The following is a 14,545-nucleotide window of genomic DNA, read 5'->3' as shown; positions in this document are numbered from 1 at the left end:
TAAACTTTGAAATAAAAAGGCACTCATTTCAAGTGTTCAATTGTTCATAGTTAATCACAGATGGCAAGGTTATTAGAAATTTAAAAAAGTCCTTACTTATTAAGCACCAAACCATGGTTGAGGATGAGAATCTTTCAAAAAACAATGGTTGAGGATGAGAATGGCTTCGATGGAGGAGAGAGTGATTTTTTTAACGATATAAAACCAAAAAGAGGCTCTGACCAAATAAAAAAAACCAACAAGAGGCAACCGGATATACATAGTCAAATATAGAGGTTCATTGTGTTTGTGAAAATGAGAAACAAAAAACAAAGTTTACATATTAAAATAAGCTTAACGACAAGTAAACAAAATGTAAAGTACAACTCTAATTATTTCTTTAATAAAATACCAGTTTCATATATATCTTAATTTCCTGAGCATCATATTTCATATGTCATTCCAACCTTTATAAGCTTCTTGCGAGGGATAGCCATCAACTCATCTCTTTGTTGAAAGTTCCTTCCTAAAAAGTTATATGCGCTGACAACAATCTTATTTAAGAATGATGATTTTGGATCTGCCACTACCTCTGTTTCCCCTAGCATATACACTACACCTTTTTCCAATGCCTTATCTATAACCTTTATCTCATTTTCAATTCCTTCAACCATATCCAGTGATTGAATTGAATTCAAAGATGCACATGACAAAGATATAGATTTTTCTTCATCATCACCATCTTCTTCACATTTTGTTGTTTTTTCAAGATCAAACATATACTTACTTTCTTGTGTAATAAATTCCTTTAGATGTTGCACCAATTGAGACTCAAACTCCATAGAATCTCCAATTACATCGTTGTAACCATGCCTTACAATGCAACGAAATATTTTCCATTCTCTTGGCTCCACATGTTGAAATAGAAACTTCTCTTCCAATGCAACACTAGTAATTGGAATTGCCTTAATGGAAACAAATACAACAACTGAATGAATAGTTGGTATGTTGGCAATGAAGTGAAGGAATATTGGAGGAATTCCTTGTACTAGCTCACAATACAAAACTCCAATTCCAGGCATGCGATTTGTGTTTAGATCATTCACCAATTTTAACAAATACTCGGAAGAGACTTTATTCTTGAGTTCAAACATGTACCTTTCTTTTTGTGCATAAAACCATATTGCCATTACCACAGTGAAGATGACTGCAGATACTAAAGGAAGAAAACCACCTTCTTTGAACTTTACCATTTGTGCCGATAAATAAACTAACTCAATGCAACCAAATGGTATACAAAAGAGAGATACTTTCCATATGCTTTTCTTCCATACAATCAACATTACAACGGAAACCAAGAATGTTGTGATGACCATATCACAAACTATTGCAACCCCTGCATAAAACATAACGCTCGACATTGTCATGATATTGTAAATTTTACATATACCAGTAAATATATAAGAGGGGATATGGTATATATATATATCACATATATCTATCTATATATTCTAAAGAATATACGTGACACACACACACATATATATACAAATAGAGAGAGGGAGAGAGATATGTTGAAGCATAATTACCATATGCGTTGCTCAGTTTTTCCGAGCTTCTAAAGAGAGCAGTAACCACAATACATGCAACCATAAGCATATAATTGATTTCAGGAATATAAACTTGGCCTTGATGTTTGGTAGAAGTGTGCACAACCTTAACCCTTGGGAAACAACCCATACTTAAAGCTTGAGATATAATGGAAAATGCTGCGGAAACTATTGCTTGGCTAGCTATGATGGAAGCAACAACCGCAACAACAAATGTTGGCCAATACAAAGGACCTACATGGATATTACAAGATAATTAACATTGATAAAACCTTTGATAATTAAATAAAAAATGTTTAAACCTACGTGTATAAATATATCTTTAAAAATTAATTAATATTGTACCGGGTATGCATTCATAGAAAATATTTGACACAGTGTGGGGAAACTTTCTAAGATATGCTGCTTGTCCACTATATGCTGCCAATATTGCTGGAAGTGTAATAAAAGAGAAGCTCATCTGCAAAATGTATATATACATCAATAGTGCAAGTGTGTAATTATAATAAAGATCTAATTTTCAAATACAAAGTTCTATATTATTTTTTATATAGAAAATCACCACACTTTTTTCTTTTGTCATTTGCATTAATTTTGTACTACTTTTTACGTAATAACATATCACAATTTTTTCACATAATTAAATCATTGCGATTTTTCATTTTAGCACAAAAGTTAATTCCAATTTAATAATACTTACTTGGATGGCTCGAACGTTGAAGTGACCCAAGTCAGCAAACATGGCCTCACAACCTAAAATTAAGCATAAATACATATATTTGAATATTAAAATAAAAGAGAACTCAAATAAAAAATTTAAAAATTACAGGCTTGTAAAATATGGACCTCCCAAAAATGTTCAATGCTAAACCCTTACAATTTTTGGACAAAAAATAAATTTTATAATAATAATTGGGAAAAATGTAATATTTCATCAAAATGTACTAAAAATATTAAGATTCATATTCGATGCACTCTACCATTGCATAGGAAAATAACAATGTGAATTATACCTGAGATGCATAAAAATACTCCACCTAATGACATCCACGCATTTTTTCCATTGCGTTGGAAGTAATCAACAATATATTTTGGATTGATAGCAAGTAATACTCTGACATCATATTTGAACACGTTGTAAATACCAGTTGCTCCAATTAATATAAACCATATGGTTAAAATTGGAGCAAATGAAAATCCTACTTTGCTAGTACCAAATCTTTGTGCACAAAAAAGGATCACCAATATTGCTATAGTGATACTCACAACATAATCTGAAAGTGAAAAATAAGCAAAATATTATAATAATTACAACACAAAATAAATCATTAGGAAAAAAACACACAAAAAAAGAATAAATAAGTAAATAAAAATTTGAAGTCTTCTTAAATTAAATACCTTGACCCAATTTAGAACTGATTCCGTTTACTGCTGAAATAACTGCATGTACAATTGAGCAAAATATTTTTGTCAAGTCCATCCAATGTTAAAAAATGGTCAATAACATTGCATATAATATCTCTAAAAAAAACATTGCATATAGAAGTATTATTTTCTTTATAGTTTTTGTGAACATGTCAATGTTTGACCAAGATTTTAATCTTTTTTCCATCAGACATTTTGGTAAGACACGTTGTGCTTTACTAATAATTACTAGAGCGGTCAATTTGATTACTATTATGAAACTAGAGAAAATGTGAAAATGATTCTTATTGCTTGTGAATGAAGTGAGTACAATCATACATATATATACAAGATGTAACTGTACTACACTTAAGCTAATTGTAGTATCACTTAAAGTTATGTTTCACTCTCTTTTGATGCATTGTGCACATGGTGTAATAATTACCAATTTGTATTATTTTGTTTTTTTCTCAATACATACAATCATACATATATATACAAGATGTAACTGTACTACACTTAAGCTAATTGTAGTATCACTTAAAGTTATGTTTCACTCTCTTTTGATGCATTGTGCACATGGTGTAATAATTACCAATTTGTATTATTTTGTTTTTTTCTCAATACATACAATCATACATATATATACAAGATGTAACTGTACTACACTTAAGCTAATTGTAGTATCACTTAAAGCTATGTTTCACTCTCTTTTAATGCATTGTGCACATGGTGTAATAATTACCAATTTGTATTATTTTGTTTTTTTCTCAATACATATGTTTACTTACTTGTGGTGATGAGTAAAATTTAGTAGACAAAACTGTAAAGGTGAAAGTTAATAATTAACCTGACATTGGTGGAGTGAAAACCCCATCACCTATAACCATGGTAGTTCCCAATATAGTCATAAATAAAAGAAGAACACGTGCAAAATGACTATTTTCAAGCTTCTTCTTCAATTGTTGGTTGCTAGATGGTGTTTCTAATTTGTAGTTAGAAAGCTCCATGTCCTCTGGTTGTTGATTTGGAATCAAACTCACATTGGCATGCCTACATAGCAATGAATATAGTGCAAATGCCCCACCTAAATAAAAAGCCAAAACAATCTCATTAAATATTTTACTTATGTACTATTATTTTGCTTTTTTTTTTTTTTAACCAAAAGTATTATTTAGTTATGTGTAGTAAACATGATATCTTACCATTGCCATTGTCGTTAGCCTTAAGTACAATAAAGACATATTTGAGCAATGGGAGTGCCAAAATGGTGTAATATATGAGAGATAAGACCCCAAGAATGTCATCAGTGTGATCAATACCCTTTGGAAAGGTGCTTGCAAGAACATAAAGTGGAGATGTTCCAATATCACCATATACAACTCCCAAACTTTGAAATGTCAAAGCAAGAGTAGCCATCCAACCCAACTATTAATTAATAATCAACATTCAAGAAACAAGTAATTATAATTATAAATTTAATCCAAATGGACAAAAATGCATCTAATTTACAACATAATTTATTTATTATTTTCAATAAAAAGAAAATGGCAACGTGAACTAATTAATTTAAGATTTATTCTAATTACACCCATGAAATTTCGGTTACACTCCAATTTAACAAAAACACCCTTCAACCCTTTTTAAATGGCTTATGGAATTTGTTTAGCATATGGAAGCATAATCACTCGAATACCACCGTATCACTAATTCAATACAAATCACTTACGGGAATTGGAAAAAAGATATCATGGAAGAATTTTCTTCTCCACCTTGGTTACACAAGAATGGATCATCAGTAAGAGATCATGGAAAAATATTTAGACAAATTCACTGATTCAAAGTATATGTAAGTTGAGAGATCATGGAATAGATTTTGACAAATTCAACGATTCATAGTATCATTTATGTACGTAACTATAAAGATTAATTTCATTGTATATGTGTGTGGAAACTGGAAAGAGATAATTCAATGAGAGAAAAAAGAGAAGATGAAAAAACAATTGGTAGAGAAACCTTTGAAGAGTGATTAGTGATGTTGGAAACTATTCCAGCCTCAATAGTGAGTGAGTTAGCCATTGATGTCGTTCTTTCTTTGAGGCTCTTCTTGTTCATTGTCTCCTTCCACTTTTTTATCTCTACTTCCTCCATGTTTGTACAATCTCCTTCAGTAGACATTGGGGATCGATACGTTTTACAATTGAGACATTTTTTTTATCTATACAATGGCAAGGGGTTTATATAGGAGGATATCACAAGAATTAAATATACTTTCCTTGAAAAAAAAAAAAAAAAAGGATATTTATGTTTGACCATGAACCATCTTTTTTTTGGTTACATACCATGAACCATCTAATTCATGATTACCATAACAAATTGATTGCAATTATTTTCAATATATATTAATTGCAATCAAGATATGATAAAATTCTTTGTTCAAAAAAAAAAGATATGATAAAATTCTTAAGGAGTAAGTATAGTATATTTGTCATAAAAATTAATATATATTGAAAATAATTGCAATCAAAATATGATAAAATAATATTATTTTGTGTAACGTGATATAGTAAATTAATTAATGCTTATTTTGACTATAAGTTTTTTTTTTATAGGGAATTTTGACTATAAGTGTTGGTCAAATGTTTAATTATTACAAAATTGTGATAGAGTTTATTTACATTATTTTTGAGTGAATTGGGTATTTGATGGATGAAAGGGCAAATACTCACAAGTGCATAAAATCGTAGTAAATAATAGGTTTAATACATGTTTTGATTCCTTAACTTATTTTTTATTTTCATTTTGATCATCTAACTATAAAGTGTTTCAATTTGGTCTCATAACTCTTATGCCGTTATCATTTTGGTCATTTTCGTCTGTTTTTAACACTAAATGTCTAAGGTGGACCAACATTATAGGTGGTCCTCCATAGACCTTACTAAGTTTTTTAATTTTAACCATTTGATATTTTAGTTAAAAAGAAGATCGTTAGATTGTGCATGTCTATTCTATCTTATAGTGTACCATTTATTAACTAATTTTTCCTCCATTCTTCATCCTCCGATTAATCATCTTTAACTTAATTTTTCCTCCATTTTTCATACCAACCCATAATTTTTTCTTCTTTCTCCTCATTTTTTTTTGGTCAAACTTTCTCCTCATTTTTTCCTTTTCTTTTTCTTTCTTTTTTTCCTCTTCCCCTCGTTATCTTTCTTTCCCATTTTTCTTCTTCTTTCCTTTTCTGATTTTCCTTTTCTTTTCTTTTCCTTAATTTTCTTCATCTAGATCATTGAATTTTTGGATTTCGAATCAAATTCATTAGAAGAAGAAGAAATGGCTATTGATTGATTCAGAACCAAAAATGGGAGGTTTAAAGGGATTAAAGAAATTAGGATGAATTGTTCTTTCTTCTCTGTTATGGCGACTGTTGATGGAACTCAGATTTCATTTTTGAGTTATTTTGATTACTGATTTTTTGTGATGTTGTAAATCTGAGGTTGTGAATTTTAGTTTCAATTACAGAGAATGGATTTAGGTTTTTGAAATGAAAAAAAATCTGAAAAAGTTAATGAAGACATGAGGAAGAAGAAGAAGATTAGATACAATGGACATACAATCAAATGGTTAAAATCACATAAAAAAATTTAGACATTAAAAAACTAACGGAGAGGACCATATTAAGAAACGGAGGAAGACTTATAGAACCAAATTGAAATGTTTTATAATTAGAGGACCAAAATGAAAATAAAAAATAATTTAAGGAACTAAAGCATATATTAAACCTAAATAATAAAATAGTAAGTTTATCGTCTCGAGAAAAATTGTCGTTCAATTTGATATTATTTGAACTTATTTGCATATAGCCTAACCAATAATTCAATCCTTTTAAGGTGCCCCAAACTCAACCACTTTAATTTCCTGATTTCGTTATCTTTTTTTTGAAAGGTGATTTCGTTATCAAAAAGTAATAATCACTTTTATAAAAAAAATAATAATAATAACAATCACTTTGCTTGTTTTAGCTACGCTCCTTTTCTCTTTTAAAACTACACTTTGCTTATTTTAGCTACGCTCCTTTTCTCTTTTAAAACTACACTTTGCTTATTTTAACTACGCTCCTTTTCTCTTTTTTTTTTGAGGTATACGCGTACGCTACACAACATTGTTTGTGGTTTTGAGTGTTAACCATATATAGTTATGAGAAATGATATTTCTAGAATAATTTTTTAACAATTTTTGTGACAACTTTCTCTCTTATACTCACATTATATTTTTACTTTCTCTCTCTATTACTTTGATATTTGTGTTAATGCATACTTTTCTTTGTAAATGTGGTTGTCAATTTAGTTGTCATTTATCAAGTAAAATTGATATTCAAATAACACTACTTTATAATTATATAATCTCCCATGTATCACTTTCACACCCATGACCGTCCTATAAAATTAGGTGTCTGACTCTCATGACAAAAACAAGTCCTTAATAAAATAAATTATCTTTTTAAAGAATAATTTTTTATTTAATTAAAAATAACATTTTTTTTTAGGGAAATTAAAAATAACATTTGTAAATATAAAAAAAAAGTCTTGTAACTGACAAAAAAAAATTCTAATTAATAATATAAAAATACAACTTCAAATGAATATTCTTATCACATTTTAGGTTGTTATTTTTCTTAGGTAGTATAGAGGCAAATCAGAAGTTTATGTTTTTTTAGAATAATTATAATGTTTATTGTTTTTTAAATAAATTATATAATGTTTGTTGTTAGAACTTAGAGCAATGTTATTTTATACAACATATACGGAAAAAAAAAATTTATATTAATTATTTAGAAAATAATGAATTAAAGAAGAAAAACTAGAATATTGGGAGTTGAACTCAAGACTAAGGATACTGCAGTCCAAAAACACTACAACCAAGTCACATACCCACGACCACTATAATCCACATCACTTGTATGTAATCCATTTAACTTGCATTATATATTAAAATATATATATATTTTAAGCCTCAAATTTTAGAGGTTCAGCTTCATAGAGCTGTTTCCACCCTAATGGACGGCCCTGTTCACACATTTTTATCTATACTCCTATATTCCTTTTCTTATGATGATACACCAATAGTCAAAATTTTCACTTTCAAATTAAGGTCAATGGTTAACTAATTTCCACTTAGCTATAGTCATGAAGTAGGTGACAAAATTATTAGCCCAAATTTCTCATTAAAAAGACAAATACATAAAAAAAAACACTAAATTAAATAATAATCATGATATATACCACTAATTAAGATAGAACTCCGAATACTCCACTTCTTCACAATTTAATTGTGTGAGCTTTAATCACTAGATTATTTGACAAAAAAAAGATAGAAACTTTGTAACCTTACTTTATTAATGAAGAAAATCAGTCATTGAACAAGCAAGCAAAATAAATTGTATATGTTGTGGCAATCACTTTTGGTTATTATTTTAAATTTGTTAACAAGACAAATGAAGATTGAAATAGATCATTCGATATTAAACGTGTCTTAGATATTAAAAGTGTTAAAAAAAAAATCAGAGAATCAAACCACAATTATCAAGACTTTTTTTGATAAAATTAATTAAGATGTAAAAAATAATATTATAATATATTAATTATATATATATATATATATATATATATATATATATATATAGTATAATCAATATTCGTCCTTAAAAAAAATATTAAGTTAAGTTTGTTTTTTTTATTCAGTTTCATTTTGTTACGTAACAAAAAAAATAATAAAAAACTTCCTTAAAAAAAATAATAGTAAAATCTTAGTTACGTGTGTTACTTTAGTAAGATAAGTGTATAACAATTTTATTACTCATGCACCGCCAAAGATAACTAACATTATAATTAAAGTATAGGCTTAAATGCTCTTTTGATCCCTTAACTATTTAATTGGTATCGCTTTGGTCCCTTAACTAAAAAAAGATTATTTGAGGATTTTAAGTTTTTTTTAGTCTCGTTTTGGTCCCTTCTGTTAGGTTTCCGTTAGGGTTTTAAAAAAAAGTTAACTTCTGAACACGTGTCACCTTGCCATTGGCTCTGCGTTTTTTTTTTTACAAAAAAAATTATTATTTTTAAAAAAAAAAATCCCAAAGCCAATGACAACGTGACACGTTCCCAAAGTTAACACGTGTCACCTTGTCATTAGTTCTATGAATTTTTTTAAAATATATATATATATATATATATATATATATATATATATATATATTTATATATATATATATTTTTGTAAAAATATAATAATAATCTCAAAGCCAATGACAATGTGACACGTGTCCACCCTTAACGTTTTTTTATTAAAACTAACGGAAACCTAACAGAAGGGACCAAAAACGAGGCTAAAAAAAAACTTAAAATCCTAAAACAATCTTTTTTTTAGTTAATGGACCAAAACGATACCAATTAAATAGTTAAGGAACCAAAAGAGCATTTAAGTCTAAAATATATGTTTTGAAAAAGTGGATCAGAGAGAATCGAAGGAGGTTACATAAATTCATAAGCTCCTTGTTAAGCCGGAGGGTAAGCTGAAAATTTAGGCTTATTGAAATATGACATAAGCAGCTTATGAAACTATGATAATCTATTTTTATTTATTTACCCAAACACCTTTAAAAAGACTTATGGGAGTAGATAAACCCGCATAAGCTCAAAATAAGCCAATCTAAACGAGGCCTAAACTGATTTTAATGTTTAAGGCACATGTTAAGGAACCTAAAATGAGTAATTTTACATTGGAAAACATAACATTTTAATGTTTAAGAAGTTGAATGCACGACTTTTGATACATATATTTCTATAATGAGTTTTTTTAACATGTACTCTTAAGGGCACAAGTTAACATTTGCATACGAATTGCTTGACATCTTTTACTTTGTCTTACTCAGATCTCTTGCAATATCATCAAGAACTAATGAACCAAGAGTTTCAATAGCTTCATTATAGTTTTGTTCTGTCACACCAAAGCTTCCACGACAAAAACCATAACCCCACCTACCAAAACAAGAGTGAACATAAGCAACTCAATGAAATAAGCGAAGATACATTGACCTTTTCCTTGAAGCATCTTCAACTGCAATGTACCTTGCTCCAAGATTGGTGCTAATTTGGTTCCATAGATCCATGATTCCTCTCCCATTAAGACATACCAAATGGCCATAACCATTGCAATGAATCACACCATGATCATCAAGAGCTTCTTCATTTAAGGGTTTATGATTGCCCACCCATCATCCATTGGGATTATAAAATGGTACCTTCTCTATGATACAAAATATCCACTACAAATACAAAGAGAAAAATTACCTCATTAATCACGGAAATCACAGTCAATCCAACAAAGCACATTGCATGTGACAATGAAATAGAATCATCTGGATCAGCCTTTCCCATATATGGAGCTGCTGAAGGATAGGAGATATAGGAGTAGAGTTAACAATAATATAGCTTGAGCTTCTTCTGTATTCTGTGCTCTGCTTGTGTTAGATAGAGTTTAGGTGTTAGTTTGGTGCCTTTATTTATGACCTGTAAATATATAGGGTTGGTGGTGGTATTATTTACTCCCTTTATTTATGACTTTAGTCCTTGGCCACCATCTTGTAATTTTATGTTTTGATTTTAACTAGTGGATCAAGTAATATTTCGGTCTTAACTCTATTGATTAATTAGGCTATTTGTTTCTTTAGCTTTTCTTGCTTGCTAGTGTTTATCTATACCGAGGGTCGGCCGTCCTTATGTACACAATTCTACACAAAAAAAACAAAGAATTATTGTGATTCTTTGAAATAATTTTTTAAATTGATTCACTAAGTGATTATATAAATAAGATTTTTTTTATGTATAATTATACAAATTGGATGGTTTGATAGCATAAAATTCTTGTCCAAAAAGGAGAACTAGAGTATAAAGGATAGATGTATGTTGGATTGGTGGTGGTTAGCGGTTTATGTGGTGGTGCGCGGCTGAGAGATGGAGGTTGGGAGGGAACACAATAGAGGTTGAGAAGAAGAAAAAAGTAGCAAAGAAGAAACAATAACATGTTTTTTTTCCTTTGCTACTTCTTTGAGGCCTGTCACATTTGGTGGCCTAGCTCAGTTGAGCTCTTTGCACACCTCCAAAAACATGCTTGCTGAGGGTGTGAAAAAAGGGCCAATTGCTCTGATTTTTTATTTTTTTTACTTAATATTTGGTTTTAGTCGTTTTATTGACTATACCATCTTTATTTAATGAAATCTCATCTCTTTTGATAGAAAACTTAATTACCAACAAAAATAAAATTAGGTTTCATTCTAATCATTTTATACATGGACTTCTTTTTTACCCTTGTGTGTTTTTTGGAACAAAAAATAAAAATCATTTTATAAGGAGAAAGAAAATAAGTGTAAAGATTGTGGCAATTTTGTAACATCAGAAATTGTATCTTAATTTGGAACGTATAATTGTTATCTTGATTGACTCAATCTTTAGACAAGACTTTGTTTGCATAAACAAACAAATGCACGGTGAATAAATTCGTATGAATCCACTCTAATATCACCAATATTAATTATACAAGTAATGTCATCTTTAATTTGCTTAAATTAGTAAAAGAATCAAAATAAAAATGTGAAATTTTTTGAAAAATTTGAGTGATAAAAATGGAAGTGAGTGAGACTCACAAAACAAATGACCTACTCTCTATGTCCCTATATGTAAACACCCATTTGATTTTACTTTTGTCCCTAAATATAAACATCTTTTCAAATTACTAGATGTATTTATTATTTTTTCCTAAACATATCCCTAATTAATATCAATATCTTATCTTGAAATATGAAAAGTGAAATTTAATACACATACAAATAAAGGACAATTTCGTAATATTAACACACAAAACAGACACATTAATTACAATGACAACTTTTCTTAAAAAATGTAAAAAAGACAATAGATGGCTACGTTAAGGGACGAATGGAGTATAATACAGTGTTTCCCACCTGCAAATCATAAATCCATGAAAGAAAAGAGAGAGAGAGAGAGAGAGAAAAAAAAAAAGAGCATTTGAGAGCGTAGCACTTATTGAGTTCTTCCAAACCTCCCCTTCACATTAATTCTCCTTCAGTTCATTGACGGTCACTTCTCCCTTAACTTTAATTTAATTTTTTGTTGAAAAAAAATACTATAATTTTTTTAACAATGATAATAATTATCTTTCTATCAACAGAAAGTTCGTTAAAAATTATTTTTTAAAATAATATAGCAATAATTAGTGGGATAAAAAGAATATATATCCAGAAGTCCTAGCTCAACTGGTAAAATGCCGAAATTGTTAGGCCGGATGTCATGATCGGGGTTCGAACCCCGGTACCTCCACTTGTGTGTGTGAGTTTATAATGACTTTGCCATTTCGTCTACCAAAAAAAAAAAGAATATATCATGATATTTATCTTATATAAAAAATTAATTAAAAATAAATAGAAAATATTCATTAGCAAATCTCACTTTTATTTTTGAAAGATTTAGAAAATCTCACTTTAATTTGAAATTATTAACTTGAAAGAATATATACCTAAAAATATATCTCCAAATCCTTTATAGTTCTAAGTTTATTTTTTTGACTTATTGATATAGGAATTTTAGGAATATTATGTTCCTATCATTTAAAAATCTGAACTTTATATACTTATCACAATAAAAACTCCAAGTTATAGCTTTTTCCCCTCACTAGTTATAGTTTTTTTTTATGGTGTTATTTTATTTTACAGTACAGTACTTTTATTTTGATAAACTTCAAATTATAGTTATATTCATTGTTCATTTTGATTCTTTAGGATGAATACGTGACCCATAAAAAAGGTAATTTCTAAAACGTGATCAAGTAACTTTAAGAATTGTTAGTAAAAAATAATAATTTGATTCACTAATAATTGTTAGTAAATTTATATTTTTCTAAAGAAATTAAATTATTCATATAATTAATTCATACTAATATTTCAAATACCTGAGTAATAAATCACAATCCATGGAAAGGATGGCGAAGAGGGTGAGTCGGGTTGTATGGGAATTGTTGGAAATTTAGGTCTTAATATAAACAGATTTCATAATACATGTTCAACAATTATGAATCAATAGCGGAAGCAAACAAAACATTGAACATGATTATGATCGGATCTACGACATGTTTGATTTACCAAGGATATTAAGAATTAGGGTATTAAGAATACCTGGATAAGCTTTTGTAGCAACCCTCTCATCAACAACGATAACCAAAGAGAGATGATCTGAAACACACGATAGAGTTAGCGGCGGCGGATTTGGTTCTTCCTCAACCGGTACCTTTATGCCTCAAGTTCTCTTCAGATGGGGAGAAGAGAGAGTATGCCATGTACGGTATATTGGGGACCATAGCCTCTTTTATATTGGATGGCCATTAGGGTTTCCCATTATTCCGTTAATGGGCCATCCGGACATCCACTCATGTTGAGTCCATATCAACTAATTAAATAATTAATTATCCAAAATAGAAATCTAATTAGCCTTATTACTTAATTTGATCACTAATCAATTAAGGCTCACAATTGATAAATAGCTAATACAATTATTATTACGATATTTGCCCATAAATAGCTAATATTGGAATATTATTAAATAATAAAATATTCCAACAGGAATATCATACTTAATTGTTTCTTCACAAATTATATATGTTTTGTATTATATGATATGTTTGGTGGACAAAAAGCTATTTTGTTATTTTATACAACTTTTACTTGAGATAAAAAATTGTGATTTGATTTAGTAAAGCACACAAATTCAATTTTGTCTTGTCCATTGCCCCTTAGTTTGTCTTATCCCTCTAACAATTTTACAATCAAACACGTTACAATTGAAGTTGCCAATAAAGTCATGCTATATATAGCAAATGATATATAGCTAATTCACACAAAATGGTTAAATGGAAAAACAGTTTCTTTGATTTTAATTGCGGATTTGGTGGAAAACATGCTAGTGGTGGTGCTAAGTTAATGAATATATATCTATCATGATGGCTTCGTGAGATTACTTGTCATTATGCATTTTCCTTGTCAATATTTTATCCTTTATTTTTTAACAGATCAAATACAACATGGTCGTGTGAGACTAATTCTTTCATTCCATTACATGTATGCATTCTATTCAAGTCATTTTTCCACCGAACTTGTTTGAGTAATGAATGATATTTGATACCAAAAAGATAAATAAAATAAAATTGAAATCTACAAAATATAAAATTCTGCACCAATTGTCACCATTTGCAAATTTGGTTTCATGATAGAAACCTCCTATGTGACCAAGATGTTGCACGACATATATATAATTGAAGAGTGTAGCCAACTCATTCGTCGGATTTGCACGACATATATATCGCGCACGTTAGCATTTCAGTTTAATCTAGGGCAAATTCTGTTAGTGTAAACTAAAGATGGTTTTAACCCAAACGATGGATCAATTACAGTATGGAAAAACAATGATTAAAAGTTGAAAAAATCAATC

At 29.1% G+C, this 14,545-nt stretch overlaps 1 protein-coding gene across 1 annotated transcript; it reads right to left on the bottom strand.

Moving 5' to 3' along the window:
* Positions 1–232: 232 nt before the first annotated feature.
* Positions 233–5,274, bottom strand: LOC11428628 (potassium transporter 5). The gene is made up of 9 exons (XM_003627311.3): positions 5,010–5,274; positions 4,199–4,421; positions 3,844–4,080; positions 2,988–3,029; positions 2,603–2,863; positions 2,290–2,342; positions 1,935–2,049; positions 1,569–1,823; positions 233–1,375 (listed from the first exon to the last, which is right to left on the bottom strand). Exons 1-9 carry the CDS (start codon positions 5,169–5,171, stop codon positions 423–425), a joined length of 2,301 nt encoding a protein of 766 aa, XP_003627359.2. The 5' UTR covers positions 5,172–5,274; the 3' UTR covers positions 233–422.
* Between the last annotated feature and the right edge of the window lie 9,271 nt (positions 5,275–14,545).

The sequence above is a fragment of the Medicago truncatula genome, chromosome 8, assembly GCF_003473485.1.
Source record: "Medicago truncatula cultivar Jemalong A17 chromosome 8, MtrunA17r5.0-ANR, whole genome shotgun sequence".
Classification (NCBI taxonomy): domain Eukaryota; kingdom Viridiplantae; phylum Streptophyta; class Magnoliopsida; order Fabales; family Fabaceae; genus Medicago; species Medicago truncatula.
Note: the sequence above shows the minus strand (reverse complement) of the source record. Positions and strands in the feature narration are given on the sequence as shown.